This window comes from Scyliorhinus canicula, chromosome 15 (genome assembly GCF_902713615.1).
Source record: "Scyliorhinus canicula chromosome 15, sScyCan1.1, whole genome shotgun sequence".
NCBI lineage: Eukaryota > Metazoa > Chordata > Chondrichthyes > Carcharhiniformes > Scyliorhinidae > Scyliorhinus > Scyliorhinus canicula.
The window spans coordinates 97,396,761-97,416,587 of record NC_052160.1 but is presented as its reverse complement, the minus strand read 5'-3'; the positions used below and the strand labels follow the sequence as shown (position 1 = coordinate 97,416,587).

The 19,827-nt window shown below is 47.3% G+C and overlaps 1 protein-coding gene across 3 annotated transcripts in view; it reads right to left on the bottom strand.

Annotated features, from left to right (window-relative positions):
• Window positions 1–19,827, bottom strand: part of uhrf1bp1 (UHRF1 binding protein 1) — a 226,761-nt gene that overhangs the window by 102,522 nt on the left and 104,412 nt on the right. For all 3 annotated transcript variants that reach the window (XM_038821140.1, XM_038821138.1, XM_038821139.1), the window contains exon 5: window positions 393–582. In XM_038821140.1, the coding sequence (XP_038677068.1) occupies window positions 393–582 (190 nt within the window). The remainder of the gene's footprint in view (window positions 1–392; window positions 583–19,827) is intronic.

Sequence of the window (19,827 nt, the reverse complement as noted above, 5' to 3'; positions counted from 1 at the left end):
AGATGTGCAGGTTAGGTGGATTGCCGTGATAAATTGCCCTTAGGGTCCAAATTGCCCTTAGTGTTAGGTTGGGTTATGGGGATAGGGTGGAGGTATGGGCTTGGGTGGGGTGCTCTTTCCAAGAGCCGGTGCAGACTCGATGGGCCGAATGGCCTCCTTCTGCACTGTAAATTCTATGTAAATAACCATTATATACAAGGCCCCAATTGCATCTCTGCAGTGCTCATTCAACAGACTTCTTTATGGGAAGATATTGATTTTGTCTGCTTATAGTGCTCAGTGCATTCACAGGAGATCACACTGCTTAGTGGTGGAGTTCAAACCATTACATCAACTTAGCAGAGTTATGTTAATAGCTATAAATTGATACTTGAAGTACTATGAACTCTTACCTCCCCTCGCTCTGGATCAGTAATTCTTGTGAATCGGAGATCACTTTGCTGCCACTTGGGATTCACACTGTAACCATGGAGTTGCCACAGCTCAAAGGAAGTATTGAATGCTTTTGCTTCAATTTTAACTACAATGGAATTCACCACAATAGACATTCCTTCTACCACCTTTTCAGCAAAGCCATATTCACTGTAGACCAAGAAAAATAATTTAGTATCATGTAACTTAATGCTGCAGCTTAATAAAGTCAGTAACGTAGATTTTATAAGCACATAATGTACTGAATGTTGGAATTTCAGCTATATTGGATTATATGTATTTGGTGAAGTAAAGTGTGTTTGACTGCTTAAGTCGTGTTTTTAAAATAATCTTGGCTTGAAATAAAAGATTTTAGGAACCAGAGGTACAATTAACCATCATAAACAGTTTGAGCCAAGGCAATTTTGTTTAGATTAAGGGGATTCCCTGGAGACTTAATTAGATTTCAGCTGGATGAGATGATGTCATTGTAGGGTGGAGCTAAGGCATCATGCATTTTGATTAAGCATTTTCAATTGAGGTCTGATGTGGCTGAAGGCAGGCACAATGAAACAGCTCTGCTCTCCCTGTAAATTAGTTAAAAGACATAAACTGTATTTCAACAGTGCAAACTTGCCTGAGGACAAGGTGGAGTTGAAACAAGCCTTTTAAGAGATTAGAATGTTCTGGATGTCTACATGTGCCACCATCAGCACCATTCTTAACCTTGATCAAGCACATCTACATTCCCTTTGTCTTTATGTCCACGACATCTTTGTCAATCTCCACCTATCACTGGCCCTCGAAACAGCCCTACTGCTCCATGTTCCGCCCCCTCCACAACAATACAAATCTGACTATTTCCTGTTCTCTCCAGCTTTGACAAAGAGACATCCAGACTCGAAACGTTAGCTCCTTCCTCTCTCCACAGATGCTGTCAGACCTGCTGAGGTTGTCCAGCATTTTCTGTTTTAGATTCCAGCATCCGCAACAATTAGCTTTTATATTAACTTTTATATTATGGTTTAGTTTCTTGTTGTTTAAGTGGGAATAAAGATAGCAAGTAAGGGTATTCAATGTATTGAGTAGTATTGTTTAAGGGGTAATTGGAAGTTATTTTCTGGTGCGATGTTAAAGATTTTAATACTGTCAGTCAAAGTTTGTTTTAATATACCATATCCCTCATTATTTGTGCAATCACTCTTGCAGCGAAGTATCCTTTCCTCACTGTCTTACAAAATTAAAATACTGGAATTTCGGACCAGTGTCCTAGCCACTGTTCGGTTACTATAATAATAATGAGAAACATTGGGGGTTTCCTAGCATGACTGCAAAAGATACTTGTATGCTCACAGGCATGAAAATCACAGTGAAGTGCAGCTTACATACTTTATTTCGCAGCAAGGGAAATCATTTTACTTGTCAGTTTATCAAGTATTGCTATATGTGCTCATGAACTTTGCGAAGATTATTTGTCATCTATTTCAAGGTTTTAAAAAAATTAAACAAATGGTGGAACTTTTAATGTCGTGAAAGAGAAGATAAGGAAATATGCAAGAATAAAGTTGGAAATAAAACAGCAAAAGAGACTATGGAGGAAGAAAAAGATGCTGGAAATAATCAACAGGATGAGAGCGGTGTTGAGAGAAACAGAATTAGCATTTCAGGTAACGCAATCCCAGACCATACCCCAACAGTGGCTAGCCTACTGGAACAAAGCCTCAATATATCAGTTTAAGACTGTGCGGAAAGAAGGAGTGATGCCATTAAAAAAATAGGGCTTTGGTATTTCTAAAACAAAACTTTATTATAAATACAATATTCAACTTTTGTCTTCACACCTGAAAAAGAACAGCTTACAATTACCCCTTAACACTACTATACAACTGACCATTAAACAACAAGAACAGAAACATACAGCTCTTGATCCGTCTTAAAATTAGCAGGGCACAGAGTAATACTTGCGGTAGAGAACAGTCTCTGACGAGAACCGTTTCAGACTCTGGCTGAAAATCTTCAAATAGCTGCTTCAACCAGGTGTTTCAGCCTCTTTCTAGTCTTCAGAAAAGACTGCTCTGCTTTAAACTATCCTACTTGGAAAGAATTGTGGACTCAGGTCAGGCAGATCAGAACTCAGCTCCTCTCATTCTTTCAAAGCTTCTCCAAACTCCCTGCCTCTGTTTTTCTCAGCTCCACCCAGAAATCACCTTGAGCATGATCCGCTGGTCATGTCGCGCTCAACCGGGCGCGATCTACCGGCCATGTCACGCCCAACCGGAGCGCAACATGGCCGGTAGATGCCAGATGAGGCCTCCTGTAGGCTTCTTGGCACCCACTATGCCTCATAGCATACCAAAGTCCCGCAAGGCGGCGCATCCAGAATCCCGCCCACAATGGGCACGACCAAGCCACAAGCGCTTAACTAAGTTTGAAACCTACTTAATCTAACGGCCTGCCAAGGGAGTTCCCAGCCCAGTGCCGTTCACTCCTGGTCCACACAAATGTTGACAAGGCAGAAATGGCACCCGGAGTGCCTCCAGGGCCATCGGAGGCCCCTGGGTGGCAGGAATAGTGCAGGGTGGGGCCCTGGCCCTGCCCCTGGAACACAGGTACCTGGCAATGCCAAAGTGCCTGGGTGGCACCGCAAATCCAGCAGATCTATAAAATAATGAGGGGCATAGAAAAGGTAGATAGTCGACATCTTTTCCCAAAGGTAGAGGAGTCTAGAACTAGAGGGCATGGTTTAAGGTGAGAGGGGAGAGATACAAAAGAGACGGGAGGGGAGATTTCTCCACACAGGGATGTGAGCAACTGGAACGGGCCGCCAGAGGCAGTGGTGGAGGCGGGTACAATTTTGTCCTTTAAAAAGCAATTAGACAGTTACATGGGCAGGGTGGGTATAGAGGGATATGGGCCAAATGCAGGCAAGTGGGACGAGTTTAGTGATAGAAACTGGGCGGCATGGACAAGGTGGGTCGAAGGGCCTGTTTCCATTCTGTAAACATCTATGACTATGAGCACTCCCAGGGTGCCAGTGCCTGGTTTCTCAGGTGCAAGTTTGGCACTGCCAAGGGTCAGGGCTTAAGGGGGGCTATGCCCATGAAAGGAGGATAGAGGGGGTGCAGGGTGGGTATGGTCTACATAAGGTTGGGGGGGGGGTTGAAGGGTGGGGGGTCCTGGAAGGGGGTGGGGGAAGACCTGAAAAGGGGGACACTGAGCGACCCCATAGTTACTTGGAAGGGGGGGGGGGGGCAGGGGGTAGGGAGGGAACTTCCCATACATGTGGGGGGGGTGATATTGTTCCTGGGTGGAGGGTGTGGGGGACCCACAAGCTCACTGATCGGGACACCCTTTCAAAATGGCAGCCCAATCTCTGAGGAGCCAGTCTGGCCAGTGAGTTCAGTTCCCCAGTGATGAAGATAATTCTAAGTGTGGGCTAAACCGGTGAGAAACTCCCCTGATCCCAAAACAGTGGTCAAGTGTTGTTAGATAGTGGTGGGGAACTCATCGACAGAACCAGTGGGAAACTCCCAGCAAAACCCAGCACAAATGACAAAATGACACTTAGAAACTTTCCGTTGGCCAACGTCCGTCATCTCCTCCGGCTAAAAAAAACAAATGATCACTGCAGGCTGCAAAAGCACACAACTCTCCTGGGACTTCCCCAGGCATTAGCCCAGACTGGAAAAAACATTCCTTCCTCAATTTCACCTGTTGTTTCCTGGAAGCAAAACAGAATCCTTTTCAAACACAATGTAACTCCAGGCTTTCAGCCCTTGAATTGCCCACTATATTTATAATTTAATTTCCTAACATCTTCTGAGAAGAATCCAAGAATCCCTAACACTGCAGAGAAGAAGCATGGGCAGCCTGTCCCTTCCGACCTTGCAATACTACCACTGGGTAACCACAACCAAGAGAGATTGAATGGATGGGTAAGGGAACCAAACACTGAATGGGTGATGTTGGAGGAGTCCTGCTGCATGGCAACAACCCTCCAAGCCCTCATCACGACAGCGCTCCCATCCCAGCTGGCAAAAGACACATCCAGCCCAGTGGTGGTAGCAACGCTAAGAACCTGGAACCAGATGAGCCAACACTTCGGCTTAACTGAGATGTCCACCATGGCCCCAACTGTGGCAACCAGAGGCTCCAACCAGCCATGCTGGACACTACCTTTAAGGGGTGGAGACAGGTCAGCGGGGGTGCACTAGCGATCAAGGACTTCTATTTTGGAGACAGACTTGCGACCTCAGAAGAGCTGACGGAGAGAGACTGGAACTACCAAAGGGACAGGAACTCCGACATCTACAAGTCAAAACATTTCTCCACAAGGAGACGACGAGATGTCCTAGGGCACCCGAGAGACACAATTTTGGAGGAACTACTGGTTCTGGACTGTATGAAAAAAGGGAACTGCAGGGACATAAACGGGGACTTTTAGAAAGGGCAAGAGCACCACTGGACAGAGCAAGACAGAAATGGGAAGGTGAACTAGAGACGAAAGTAGGGTGGGGACTCTGAAGCGCAGCACTAATTAGGGCCCACTCCACCTCCTCCTGCCTCATGCAGTGGTGCATAAAGCACACCTAACCAGAACCCGAATGAGAAGGCACTTCTGGGAGTTGGAGGACAAATGTGAACAGTGCCAGGGATGCCTGGCCAACCATGCCCATTTGCTCTGGGCATGCCCCAAGCTGGTCAGGTTTTGGACAGCCTTCTTTGAGGTGATGTCCAAGGTTGCGGGGGTAAGGGTGGAGCAGTCCCTAGAGTGGCAGTCTTCGAGATATTGGACCAGCCAGAACTTCACATGGGGCCGACGCCCTTGCATTTGGTTCCTTAATCACCTGCCAGAGAATCCTGCTCAGCTGGCGATCAGCAGCACCACTCACAGCTACAGACTAGCTGGCAGACTTAACGGAATTTCTCCATCTGGAGAAGATCAAATACGCCATCCAAGGCTTGGACGATGGCTTCCACAAAGCATGGGGGCAATTAATCAGTCTGTACCAAGATCTGTTTGAAGCCAATAACGGATAGAAAGGAGGGGAGCAGGGGGACAGATAGGAACCACCAGGACCACAGAAAGCAGATAGCAAAAGGAAGCAGACAGCAGCAGTGGGGTGGGAGTGTGGCAACAGGGGACAGACCCAAGGAAATGCCAGGAGGGTACCCAGGGAGAGACCAACAAGGTGGCCAGAGGGCCTCCCACCAAGCCACAAGAACAAAATGAGCGATAAATAATCCATTTATGGCAGAGGAAAGGACCCAAGACAGGGCCTGAAAATAGTAGGAAAGGTGAGTAGGGGGCGGCGTATGAGAAGAGATGGTGCCAATAAAGGAACAGCATGTAAATTGTAAACATTAACCGTTTCAATCATCTACTGCACAGTGTATCAATGTAAACTTCAATAAACTTTATTTAAAAATGCAGAGTTGGTGATGGGTAACTATGGTGAATGAAGTGTACAGCATTCTGACAGTTACAATGGGCTCAAACCAATGACAAAACTGGCTTTATTCCCATTGAAAACACCTGGTCTAATTAAAAAATTCATACACGAGGACTTTTGGAATAAATTAAATACACCAAAAACAGGGTTTAGGGCGGAAATCTTGATCTGTTACAACAACTTCACAGCTCAGTGAACACAGAAGTACTTTCAGAACATTTGAAACTACCCAATACTGTGATAACCACCGTTTTGTTCCGGGTGGGCTGGACAGGGGCTTTTGGAGGTGGCAGCGGACAGGGATCGAGAGAGTTGGTGATCTCTTCATTGAAGAGGGTTTCCCGAGCCTGGAGAGATTAGAGGAAGAGTTTGAATTGCCGGGTGGGAACTAATTTCGGCACCTACAGGTACGGGACTTTGTCCGGAGGCAGGTTCCAAGCTTCCCTCGCCTCCCTCTGGGAGACTGCAGGATAAGATGATGATGTCAAAAACGGGGGTTGGGGAGGAGAGGGTTTCTGAAATATATAAGGAATTGATGGAGTGGGAAGGGGTCCCAATCAGGGAGGCAAAGAGGAAGTGGGAGCATTTGGGAGGGGAGTTGGAAGTCGGACTATGGGAAAAGGCCTTGAGGGGAGTCAATTCATCATTGCGTGCCAGGTTTAGCCTGATCCAGTTCAAGGTAGCCCACAGGGCTCATATAACTATGGCCTGGATGAGTAGGTTTTTTGAGGAGGTGGAGGACAGATGTGGGAGGTGCGAGGGAAGTCCGGTGAATCACGTACACATGTTTTGGGTGTGTCCAAAGCAGAGGGGATTCTGGCAGGGATTTGCAGACAGCACATCAGAGGTCCTGGAAGGGTGAATTACTCCGGTCCAGAGATGGCAATATTTGGGGTGTCGGAGGATCTGGGGGCCCAGGAGGGGAGAGAGGCCGACGTTTTGACCTTTGTCTCTCTGGTGGCCCGGAGATGGATTTTGCTGGGATGGAGGGACTGTGAGCCTCCAAAGTCAGGGGTGTGGGTCAGTGACATGGCAGGGTTTCTCAGGCTGGAGAAGATTAAGTTCGCCTTCAGAGGTTCAATTCAGGGGTTTGCTCAGAGGTGGTAGGTGTTCATCGTCTTCTTTAAGGAAAACTGACTGTCAGCAGAAGGGGGGGGGGGGAGGGGGAGGCATGGCATTGTAGAATAAGGACAGGGAATCTAATATACGGGCAGTCAGGAGGTAGGGTGGAGGGGGGGGGGGGGGGGGGGGGGGGGGGAAAGAGAGAGAGAGAAAGTTGGGTATGTTGTGGTGGTGTTGCGTGTGTCGGGCCGCTCGGTTGTTTAGAATGTTTAAATGTTAAAATTAGAAAGGCTTCAATAAAATGTTTTCCAAAAAAAAAAATGCCCAATAGAAAAACAATATTTTACTACAAGTCGAGGTCTTCCACTTTGGCATTTGTGAAGAAAAACACTACAGAAAATATAAGCAACTGAAGAATACGAGAACGAGGACTATCTACTGGTGTAAATTACAAAAATAATAAAACCCTGGAAAACAAAATCCACTTATTTGAAGATTTGCCAAAATTATTGATTAAAGGTAATATAGTTTACACATTGTACTGCACTTTTCATCTAAAAAACATTTGCTGGGACTAACAGGAGACTTTCAGCTAAAAAGTGAAAATTCTAAAGTCAGCTAGATAATTATATGAAAATAGGTTTTATTGGGTAGCTGTCATTAGCAATTACAAAACGATTGTTCCAGAAATTCTTGATACAATCACTATTTTACAACTTTGCTAAAAATACAAGTTTATTGAACATAGGATCGTTAAAAAGAGATATGGTTCTCATTTAGGTGCAGTGCAGAGTAATTCAGTAGATATTACTCCACTCAAATTGAGTTTTGCAATACGTGATTGTTGCTCGAAGTATTGAATCAGAGGACTATAAATTCACATCACAGAAGGAGGTCATATTCAGCCCATTGTGTCTGCACTGACTGATTCATGGCCACAATCCCACTTACCACCACTTGGTCCACAGTTTTACAGATTACACAACTCCAGGTTCATACCCAAATAAATGTGTGGGATTCTGCCTGACCACTCTTTCAGGCAATTAGTTCGGAGTAAAAAATTCCCTCTTGAAATTTCTCTAACCCATCTACCTCTTACCTCAAATCTATGCCCCTGCTCACGGATTTCCTAATCATTCTAACCTACATCCCTTACATTTTTATATACTTCTCCACGGTTCCAAAGCAAAACACAGCCTTTCCCACATTTCCTCATAACTAAAATTTTCCAGCCCAGGCACCATCCTTGTAAATCTCCTCTGGACCTTCTCTAGTGAAATCACATCTTTCCTACAAGGTGGTGACCAGAATTGCATGCCATCCTCCAGCTGTGGCCTAAACAGTGTTTTAGAAAGTACCAGCATAACCAGACAACAATTATATTCCATACCTCGTGAAAGGAAAAAAAGTGTTCTATTTGCTTTCTCAATCACCATTTTCTCCCTGTCTAGCCACCTTCAGACACTTGTGATCATGCACTCCAAGATTCTTCTGCTCCTCCTCATTTCCCAGTATCGTACCATTTGTTGTGTATTCCTTGCCTTGTTAAGACTGTCCCAAATGCTTTATTTATTATTTCTGGATTGAACTCCATTTGCCCTACCCCCATCTACCTGATTAGTCCATTAATATTTTCCTGTAGTCTATAGCTTTCTTAATCATCAGCCACACAACCAATTTTTGTATCATCTGATACCTTAAATCATACTCCCTACATTAAAGTTCAAATCAGTGATATATACCACAGAAAACAAGGGAGACAGTATTGAGCCCTGTGAAACCAGGGTGGTCAACCATAACACCACCTAACCTTTCAGACAAGAAGGGACAACTTAGGATGACCAATCCACTTACCCTGCACATCTTTCGACTGTGGGAGAACCCGGAAGAAACCCACACAGACACTGGGAGAACATGCAAACTCCACACAGCCAATCATCTGCGGTCGGAATTGAACAACAATCCCTAGCTTTGAGGCATCAGTGCTAACCATTAGTCTGCCCAAAAGTTCCTGCTGTGCCAGAAGTTCCTGGAAAACCCCGTCTGTGATGCTCAATACTCCAACCAACTTTACCGAATTTCCTTTACTACAATTAAGGGCAACTGAGCAGACTGGTACTGTTATTTTTTTTTAAATTTAGAGTACCCAATTATTTTTTTTCCAATTAAGGGGCAATTTAGCGTGGCCAATCCATCTAACCTGCACATCTTGGGTTGTGGGGGTAAAACACACAGAGACATGGGGAGAAAGTGCAAACTCCACACAGATAATGATCCAGGGCCGAGATTCGAACCCTGGTCCTCCACACTGCAGTCCCATAACCACTGTGCCACATGCCGCCTCCAACTGGTGTTGTTATGATCATGGCGTTGACACCATGTCCATTATCTTTGGGGATTCTCCAGCAGAGGTGGTTAAATTGGCCGCTGAGTTGCAGCCCTCCCTGTGGACACTTGTTTTCTCTCCTATCACCATGGCAGCAGCACCTGTATTGCAGATGGCCATTAACAGTTCTGATGGGGTGTCTTGCTTAACTTCACCATGCTGAGCTTGAAAAATTCGGACTTCTCTTTCAGATCTTCCACAAGCTTATTCACTGGAGTCACTGGCTCTTTTTGGGAACTATGTGTAGTCTGTCTGACTTTGCATCTGGCTTATATATGGCCGTTCTATTACATCTGAAACAAATTAACTCTTTGCATTTGCATTGGTCATGGGGATCATCTCCCCATAACAAGTCTCGTGAGCCACTGACCAACGGTCACCATTTCCTTTCACAGACTTCGTTTTAGCCTCAATATGAATCTTTCGAATGGCCAGCGTTTCTCACCATAACTGATTTATCTTGCTTTGCAGGCTGTGGAACTCGAAAACGTTCCGGGCTTTCAGTCACTTTAGCCAACTCAAACTTTTGTTTATGGATATTCTGATTTCTGCCTGCAAAAAACCTCTGAATAAAGTTATTGATAAGACAGACCCAACGGTCATGTAACACATCACTCAGAGATAAACCAAACTCAGGGCAGCACAGTAGCACAGTGGTTAGCACTGCTGCCTCATGGCACCAAGGTCCCAGGTTCAATCTCGGCACTGTCCGTGTGGAGTTTGCACATTCTCCCCGTGTCTGTGTGGGTTTCGCCCCACCACCCAAAGATGTGCAGGGTAGGTGGATTGGCCACGCTACATTGCCCCTTAATTGAGAAAAAATTAATTGGGTACTCTAAATTTTATTTTAAAAATAAGAGATAAACCAAACTTGCAATGTGCAGTCATCTGTCGACGGTTCTGCTTCAGACTTCTTCCTGATAAAGGGTCTGGAAGTGGGCAAAACCTGGATGTGAGGGGTCTCTGACAATGCTGTCTGCCTTCCTGAGGCAGTGGGAAGTGTAGTCAGAATCAATAGGATGGTGGCAAGTTTGCATAATGCGTTTGGCTGAGTTCACCACACTCTGTAGTTTCTTGCGATCGTGAGCCGAGCAGTTGCCATATCAAGCTGTGATGCAGCCCGATAGGATACTCTCTATGGCACATCTGTAGAAGTTTGAGAGTGTCGAGAACACCACGACTCCAACACAGGATTAGTTCCCTCGACACCCAGGTTTACTCTGATGATTCATGCTCCCAGAGTCTGCACCCTGGCACCTGATAGGACCAGGTGCACACACTCCACTTCCATATGTTCCGGGTGGGTCACGTGGCCCGCAGTTTCACCCTTTACAAGGGAGACACTATTACACTGGCAAATCAACTCTTAGGCACTGGCAGAAGACTTGCAGAAAGAATTGACTGATTATACAGTGTCGTACATGCCCTGAGGAAGTCTTCAAAAACTTCTCAGACAAATAATTACTTTTAAAGTATTTCCCGTTACATGAACCATGACAGTAGCCAATTGGTACAAAGCAATGTTGCACTAATAACAACAGTTTAGTCTGCGTCTGGAATTATTGATTGAGGACATTGGAGAATTGTGCTGTTATTCAAATAGTGCAATGGGGTCAGCTACATGCAACTGAAATAGGATCTTCAATTACCATTGTATCAAAAAACAACACAAGCCTGACATACCACTCACAAAATGCTACACTGAACCCATATAGTTATACACTCAAGTCCAGGCATGTGGCTTGAACTAATGCCAGCCATGGCTCGGTGAGTAGCATACTCATCTCTGAATAACACGATTCTGGATTCAAGTCTCATTCCCTGGCTCGAGTACAAAAATCAAGGTTCTCTCAGTGCAGCACTGAGGAAGCATTGCACTGTTGGAGGTGACATCCTTCGGATGAGGCATTGAACCAAAGCCTCATCTACCGACTCAGGTGGATACAAAAGGTCCCATGGCACTATTTCAAAGAAGAGCAGGTGCATACTACCCAAGACATGGTGACCGAGAAGGAAACTCTGTCCCTATAAGGGTTCAAAGTTGATGAGGAGGTGTTGAATTGACTGTCAGCACTGAAAGAACGGGACCAGATGAGACGCATTCAAGGATATTGAAGTAAATGAGAATGGAAATTGCAGGGGTGCTGGCCACAACTTCCCAATCTTCTTCAGATTCAAGGGGGGTGGCAGAGGACTGGAGAATTGCAAATGATACGCCCTTGTTTAAAAAAGGTTGACGGGATAACCTCAGCAATTACAGTCAGTTTATCAGTGATGGTCAAGCTTCTAGAAACACTCATTTAGAACAGAAGTCCCATGGAAAAACATGGATCGAGTAGGAAGAATCAGCATGCGTTTCTAAAAGGGGGAATGGTGTTTAACTAAATTGGTGCTTTTTGAGGTGATAACAGAAAAGTTGATGAGAGTAATGCTGTTTGTGGTGTACATGGACTTTCAGAAGCATTCAAATCGGTGCCACACAACAGACTTGAGAGAAAAGTTACAGCTCTTGGAATAAAAAGGGGCAGTAGCAATGTGGACACAAAATTGGCTGAATACTATGAGAGTGTAATGGTCAATGGATATTTTTCACACTGCAGGAAGGTTTGTAGTAGCGTTCTCCAGGGGCTGGTATTGGGTTCCTTCCTTTTCCTTATATATATTCATGATCTAGATCTTGGTGTGCAGGGGCAAATTTCAAAATTTACAGATGACAGATGACAAGACTTCGAAGTATTGTAAACCGCAAAGTAGAAGAACTTCAAAAGGACATAGACAGGTTGGTGGAGTGGGCAGATATTTGGCAGATTAAATTTAATACTGAGAAGTGTGAAGTGGTGCATTTTGGGAGGAAGAACATGGGGAGACAATATAAAATTTGTAAAATTCTCAATATCCAGGTTCACTGGATTTGTTGGTCCCACTCTTTTTCTTTATTGGAACATGTTGGCCCTGAAATCTCCCTATTCCCTTTTTGAATGCATCCCATCGTTTAGTCATAGATTTACCGAAGTGTCTGCTCCAGTCCACTCTGGCCAAATCATATCTGATTTCATTAAAATCGGCCGTTTCCCAGTTTTAGAATTTCAGGCCAATCCTGGTCCTTTTCCACAACAATCTTGAATCTAATGTGATTGCTGTCTGCAAAATGCTCCCCCACTGACACTTAAACCACTACAACCATCCTTTGAGTCTGCACCAATGCTTAAATAAGCCCAAAAATCACTGAAAACTTACCTGCATCAGACCTCATTACTATAGCTTTAGCAGCTTCAAATTGAGAAAAAAAAAAGTCCTACTTACTGCATCTGCTCTACCTCATAACCCTCCCCTTCCATTCCACTTTTGATATTGCAACTACACTTCTAATACCTACACCTCCTTCCCGTCTGGTAGCATTTGAAAGATCCGATTTCCTTCACTTGAGTCCAGCCATTTGAATTGATTTATTGTCACATGTACCGAAGTACAATGAAAAGTATTTTTCTGCGGCCGAGGGTACGTACACAGTAGACAAAAAGATCAACAGAGAAAATTGACAAATGGTACATCGACAAAGTGATTGGTTACAGTGCGGAACAAGGTGCCAAACAAAGCAAATAAATGAGAAAGTGCATCAGAGGGCACCATGAATAGTATTCATACAGGGAACAGATCAGTCCAAGGGGGAGTTGTTGAGTCTTGTAGCTGTGGGGAAGAAGCTGTTCCTATGTCTGGAAAATGAAATTAAAATTAAAATCGCTTATTGTCACGAGTAGGCTTCACTGAAGTTACTGTGAAAAGCCCCTAGTCGCCACATTCCAGCGCCTGTTCGGGGAGGCTGGTATGGGAATTGAACCGTGCTGCTGGCCTGCTTTAAAAGCCAGCGATTTAGCCCAGTGTGCTAAACCAGCCCAGGATGTGCAGGTCTTCAGACTTCTGTATCTTCTGCCAATGGAAGGGTCTAGAAGAAGGCAATGCCTGGGTGGGAGGGGTCTCTGGTAATGCTGTCTGCCTTCCTGAGGCAACAGGAGGTGTGTACAGAAACAATGTGGGGGTGACAAGCTTGCGTGATGCGTTGGGCTGAGTTCACCACACGCTGCAGTTTCTTGCGATCATGGACCAAGCAGTTGCTATACCAGGCTGTGGTATAGCGGGATAGGATGCTCTCTTTCGCACATCTGTAGAAATTTGAGAGAGTTGATGCAGACATGCCAAAATTCTTTGGCTTCCGTAGAGACGTTGTTGGGCTTTCTTGACTGTTGCATCAACGCGAGTGGACCAGGACAGACTGTTGGTGATGGTGACCCCAGGAACTTAAAGCTATCGACCATCTCCACTTCAGAGTCATTGATACAAACGGGAATGTGTGTCGTGCTACACTTTGAAGTCAATGATCAGTTCCTTGGTCTTTCCGACATTTAGAAATGTTGTTTTCGGTACACCATGCAACCAAGTGATTTATCTCCCTCCTGTAGTAGGATTCAACATGGTTTGAGATAGGGCCCACTGCAGTCGTATCATCCGCAAACTTATAGATTGAGTTGGAGTTAAATCTTGCCACCAGTGTGCATAGGGAATACAGTAGAGGACTGATCACACATCCTTGCGGGAACCCGATGTTGAGGACTAATGTGGAGGAGGTGCTGTTGCCTATCCTGACAGATGGCGGCCGGTTGGTGAGAAAGTCAAGGATCCAGCTGCACAAGATTGCAGAGTTTGGTTATTAGTCTTGTCAGGATAATGGTGTTGAAGGTGGAGCTGTTGTCTATGAACAGCAGTCTTACATAGGTGTCCTTGTTGTTGAGTGTTGATTGTAGAGTCAGGGAGATAGAATCTGCTGTGGACCGGTTGTGGTGATAGGGAAACTACAGAGGCAAACTGCAGTGGATCAAGATCGTCTGGGAGGCTGGCATTGATCGGTCTCATGACTAGCTGCTCAAAGCATTTCATGATAACAGACGTCAGGGCCACTGGTTGGCAGTCGTTGAGGCAGGCTAACTTGCTCTTCTTTGTCTGACTCAATTCGCTACCAAGGAGATCCAGATAGATATGATGGGAACTCCCCACTGCCCTCCAAATGGAAACAAGTACCCAATAGGCTGTCAATTGTCAATATAACTGCGTGCGGTGCTGGTGAGGTTCGACCGGTTCAGTGATCGGGAGTGTGTGCTGCGCTGGGCCAAGAAGGTGAAGAGCAGCAATTGGGAGAATGGGGTAGTACGGATCTACCAGGACTGGAGTGCGGAGGTGGCTAAGCGGCGGTCCGGATTTAATCGGACGAAAGAGGTGCTTTACAGGAAAAAGATAACGTTCGGAATGTTGCAGCCCGCGCGCCTGTGGGTGACTTATTCGGACCGGCATTATTATTTCGATTCCCCGGAGGAGGCGTGGGCCTTCGTGCGGACGGAGAAACTGGACTTGAACTAGGGGTTGGGGGTTGCGGGGTCGATTGTAATACTTTATTGCTGGATTCTGCTGTTGCTGTGTTCTCTTTTTTGTGTACTTTTGCAATTTTGATATGGTTATTTATGGGGGTGTTTTTTTTTGCTGTGGGGCATTGTTTGAGTTTTGTATCTTGTGGGGAGGGTTGGGGTGGTTTGTTGTATTCTACGTCGGGTTGGGGGTATGGAGGGGGGCTGGTATTTGGGAGCTGCGTCAGAAGAGTGTGGTGGGGCAGTGCGAAAGCGCGGGCTTTCCTCTGGTTTCCCGTGCTGCGGGGCTGGGGGCGGTGGAGATGATGATGGGGGGAGGCGGGGCCTTAACTGGTTCTTCCCCACGCTGGAGCGGTGCCTGGAGGAGGGATAGATTGAGGGATGATCCCACTTTGGGAGGGGTCGGGTTATTGGCGGGAGTTTCCGGGATCAGCAGAAGTTAGCTGACCCACGGAAGTACAATGGAAGACGGTTCGCGGCTAGGAGGGTTCCTAGCCTTTTTGGGGGGGGGGGGGGGGGGGGGAATACCGGGTTGCTGCTGGTAGCGTCAGGAAGGAGCTGGTAGGGTCTGGGGGGGACAGAGGTGAGGTGTTGTCGCTGTGGGGACTGGGTCGGGCAGGGGGTGCTGGCCTGGGGCTGGCAGTCGACGGGCTACGGCTAGTCGATGGGGGAGGGGGGCGGGACGCCCTCTGATTCGGTTGGTCACCTGGAATGCGAGAGGATTGAATGGGCCGGTGAAGCGGTCGAGGGTACTTGCACATCTGAAGGGGCTAAAGGCAGATGTGGCAATGCTTCAGGAGACCCACCTGAAGGTGGCGGACCATGTCCGTCTGAGGAAGGGATGGGTGGGGCAGGTTTTCCACTCTGGGTTGGATGTGAAGAACCGGGGAGTGGCGATTCTGGTGGGGAAAAATGTGTTGTTTGAGGCATCGGAGGTGGTGGCGGATAAGGGGGGTAGGTATGTTATGGTTAGGGGCAGGCTACAAGGAGAGAAGGTGGTACTTGCTAGTGTGTATGCCCCAAATTGGGACGATGCGGGATCTGGAGGCGGGCGGTCTGATCATGGGGGGGGACTTCAATACAGTGTTGGATCCTTCACTGGATCGGTCCAGCTCTAGGACGGGCAGGAGGCCGGCGGCGGCCAAGGTACTGAGAGGGTTTATGGACCAGATGGGTGGGGTGGATCCATGGAGGTTTGTGAGGCCGAGGGCACGCGAGTACTCTTTCTTCTCCCACGTACATAGGGTCTACTCTAGGATAGACTTCTTCATGGTGAGTAGGGGACAGATTCCGAGAGTGGAGGAGGCCGAGTATTCAGCCATTGCAATCTCCGACCACCCTCCGCATTGGATAGAGTTGGAGATGGGGGAGGTGCGGGACCAGCGCCCGTTGTGGCGGTTGGATGTGGGGTTGTTGGCGGAGGAGGAGGTGTGTAGGAGGGCAAGTATTGAGGGGTACCTCGAGGTGAATGATATGGGGGAGGTTCAGGTGGGGGTGGTCTGGGAAGCCCTGAAGGCAGTGATTCGTGGGGAGCTGATATCCATCCGGGCACACAGGGAGAGGAGTGAGAGGGATAGACTGGTGGGAAAGATGCTGGAGGTAGACAGGAGGTACGCAGAGGCACCAGAGGAGGGACTGGCGCAGCCTGCAGGCTAAATTTGATTTTCTGACCACTAGAAAGGCGGAGGCACAGTGGAGGAAGGCACAAGGGGCAGTGTACGAACAAGGTGAAAAGGCGAGTAGGATGCTGGCTCATCAGCTCTGCAAGCGGGATGCGGCTAAGGAAATTGCTGGAGTGAGAGACAAGAGTGGGAATGTGGTGCGGAAGGGGGTAGAGGTGAATGAGGTCTTCAAGGACTTTTACGGGGAACTGTACCGGTCGTAGCCAACGGGGGAGAGGAGGGGAATGGAGAGGTTCCTCAACGGGTTTTCTTTCCCGAAGGTGCAGGAGGAGCAGGTGGAGGGGTTGGGTGCGCCGATTGAGCTGGAGGAGCTAGTTAAGGGGATCGGGCAGATGCAGTCAGGGAAGGCACCGGGGCCGGATGCGTTCCCGGTGGAATTTTATAAAAAATTTGTGGACCTAGTGGGCCCCTTGCTGGTGCGGACACTTAATGAAGCGTGGGAAGGGGGGACTTTGCCCCCGACGATGTCGCGGGCGCTGATCTCGTTAATTTTAAAGAGTGACAAGGACCCCCAGCAGTGTGGTTCATACAGGCCCATATCTCTCCTCAACGCAGATGCCAAGGTGCTGGCAAAAATCCTGGCCACCATAATAGAGGACTGTGTGTCAGGGGTTGTGCACGAGGACCAGACAGGTTTTGTGAAGGGAAGGCAGCTGAACACGAATGTGCGGAGATTGTTGAATGTCATCATGATGCTGGCGATTGAGGGGGAGGCAGAGATAGTGGTGGCGCTGGATGCGGAGAAGGCCTTCGATAGAGTGGAGTGGGGGTACCTATGGGAGGTGTTGGGGAGGTTTGGATTTGGTGAAGGGTTTATTAGATGGGTAAGGCTGCTATATGAGGCCCCGATGGCGTGCATAGCCACGAATGGGAGGAGGTCGGAGTACTTCCGGCTTTACCGAGGGACCAGGCAGGGTTGCCCCCTGTCCCCCTTGTTGTTTGCATTGGCAATCGAGCCGCTCACGATGGCGTTGAGGGATTCAGAGAGGTGGAAAGGTTTGGTGCGAGGTGGGGAGGAGTACAGGGTGTCGTTGTATGCCGATGACCTGTTACTGTATGTGGCGGACAAGGTGGGAGGGATGCCGGGGGTGATGGAGCTGCTAGCTGCGTTTGGGATCTTTTCAGGTTATAAACTAAATTTAGGCAAGAGTGAGGTGTTTGTGGTGCACCCTGGAGATCAGGAGGAAGGAATTGGTAAGCTCCCACTTAGGCGGGCAGGGGAGAGCTTTAGGTACCTGGGGGTGCAGGTGGCCAGGGACTGGGGGACTCTTCACAAATATAATTTCACCAGACTTGTAGATCAGATGGAGGAGGAGTTCAAGAGGTGGGACATGCTGCCATTGTCGTTGGCGGGGAGGGTGCAGTCCGTCAAAATGACTGTGCTTCCGAGGTTCTTGTTCCTCTTTCAGTGCCTGCCCATCTTCATCCCCAGGGCCTTCTTTAGGAGAGTGACTAGCAGTATCTTGAGCTTTGTGTGGGCACATGGGACTCCGAGAGTGAAGAGGGTTTTCCTGGAGCGAGGGAGGGATAGAGGCGGGCTGGCGCTGCCCAACCTTCTGGGGTACTATTGGGCGGCCAATGTGTCAATGGTGCGTAAATGAGTGATGGAGGGGGGAGGGGCAGCGTGGAAAAGCATGGAGATGGCGTCATGTAGAGGTACGAGCCTGGGTGCCATGCTAACGGCGCCGTTGCCGCTCTCCCCTAAGAGGTTTACCACGAGCCCGGTGGTGGCGGTGACCCTAAGAATCTGGGGACAGTGGAGACGGCATAGGGGGGAAACAGGGGGCTCGATGGAGGCTCCATTGGGTGGCAATCATCGGTTCATCCCAGGGAACAGGAATGGGGGATTTAGGGGGTGGCAAAGGGTGGGCATCAGTAAATTGAGGGACCTGTTTATTGGCAGGAGGTTTGCGGGCCTGGGGGGAACTGGAAGATAAATTTGGGCTTCCCCAAGGGAACATGTTCAGATACTTGCAGGTAAAGGCGTTTGCTAGGCGACAGGTAGAGGGATTCCCTTTGCTGCCCTCGCGGGGGACGATGGACAGAGTGCTTTCGGGGGTGTGGGTTGGAGAGGGGAAGGTGTCTGACATCTATAAGGTAATGCAGGAGGTGGAGGAGTCGTCAGTGGAGGAGCTGAAGGCTAAATGGGAGGGGGAACTTGGGGAGCAGATAGAGGACGGGACTTGGGCGGATGCCTTGGAGAGTCAACTCTTCCTCCTCATGTGCGAGGCTTAGTCTTATCCAATTTAAGGTGCTGCACCGGGCCCACATGTCCGGGACTAGGATGAGTAGGTTCTTTGGGGGTGAGGACAGGTGCTCCAGATGTTCGGGGAGTCCAGCGAACCACGCCCATATGTTCTGGGCATGCCCAGCACTGGAAGAATTCTGGGAGGGGTTGGCGGAGACGGTGTCGAGGGTGGTTGGATCCAGGGTCAAATCAGGGTGGGGACTCGCGATTTTTGGAGTTGCGGTAGAGCCAGGAGTGCAGGAGGCGAAAGAGGCTGGTGTCCTGTCCTTTGCGTCCCTAGTAGCCAGACGAAGGATCTTGCTACAGTGGAAGGATGCGAGGCCCCCAAGTGTGGAGACCTGGATCAGTGATATGGAGGGATTTATAAAATTGGAGGGGGTCAAATTTGCCCCGAGAGGATCAATACAAGGGTTCTATAAACGATATGGGGGGGGGGTGTTCCTTATTGGAGTTTCTATTATGTAACTTAATATTGTGTTAATTTGCGTTGTTATTAAAATGCTGTGTTGTTCATGGAGGTGGAGCGAATGTTTATGATGGCTAAATATTATTGTTATTTTTGGTATTTTATTATGGTTCGTTGTTGTATAAATTCAATTTTTCAATAAAAATTATTTTTTAAAAAAATTGTCAATATAACATCAAGAGGGGGTGGGGGGAATGTAGTTTCTGCTGGGGCCACTTCCAATATGACTACTTTAATTTTTTGAAATTTTAAATGGCAAGTAATTTGTGTACACAATATTTTGCAAAAGTCCAATCATGGTTTGTTTTAAGGATCAGTTGCAGCAATGTCACATGAATTATAAGATAGTGATGGAACTGTGAATTGACTGCACCAAACTCTTTACTCCATTACACTCATGAAAATAATTCACAAATAATTTAGCCAAGATAATTGTCTGCCTCTACAATTTAAAATTCTAGTCTTTTTCTAAATCTGAGAATCACTTTCAAAGTTTTGTGAAGCTCATTGTTCCTTTTGATCATGGGGTTTCCTCCATAATTAATGTGGCTACCAGTTCACTAAGTCATGAAATAACTGAAAGGTCAGGTGTAATTACAGTAATTGCAATATTTTGCACTCACTGGAATACAAGAATATGGAGGATCTCAGCATGGTGATTACTTCAAATGCTTGCCTTTCAGAGATTTGTCTACCATAATTATT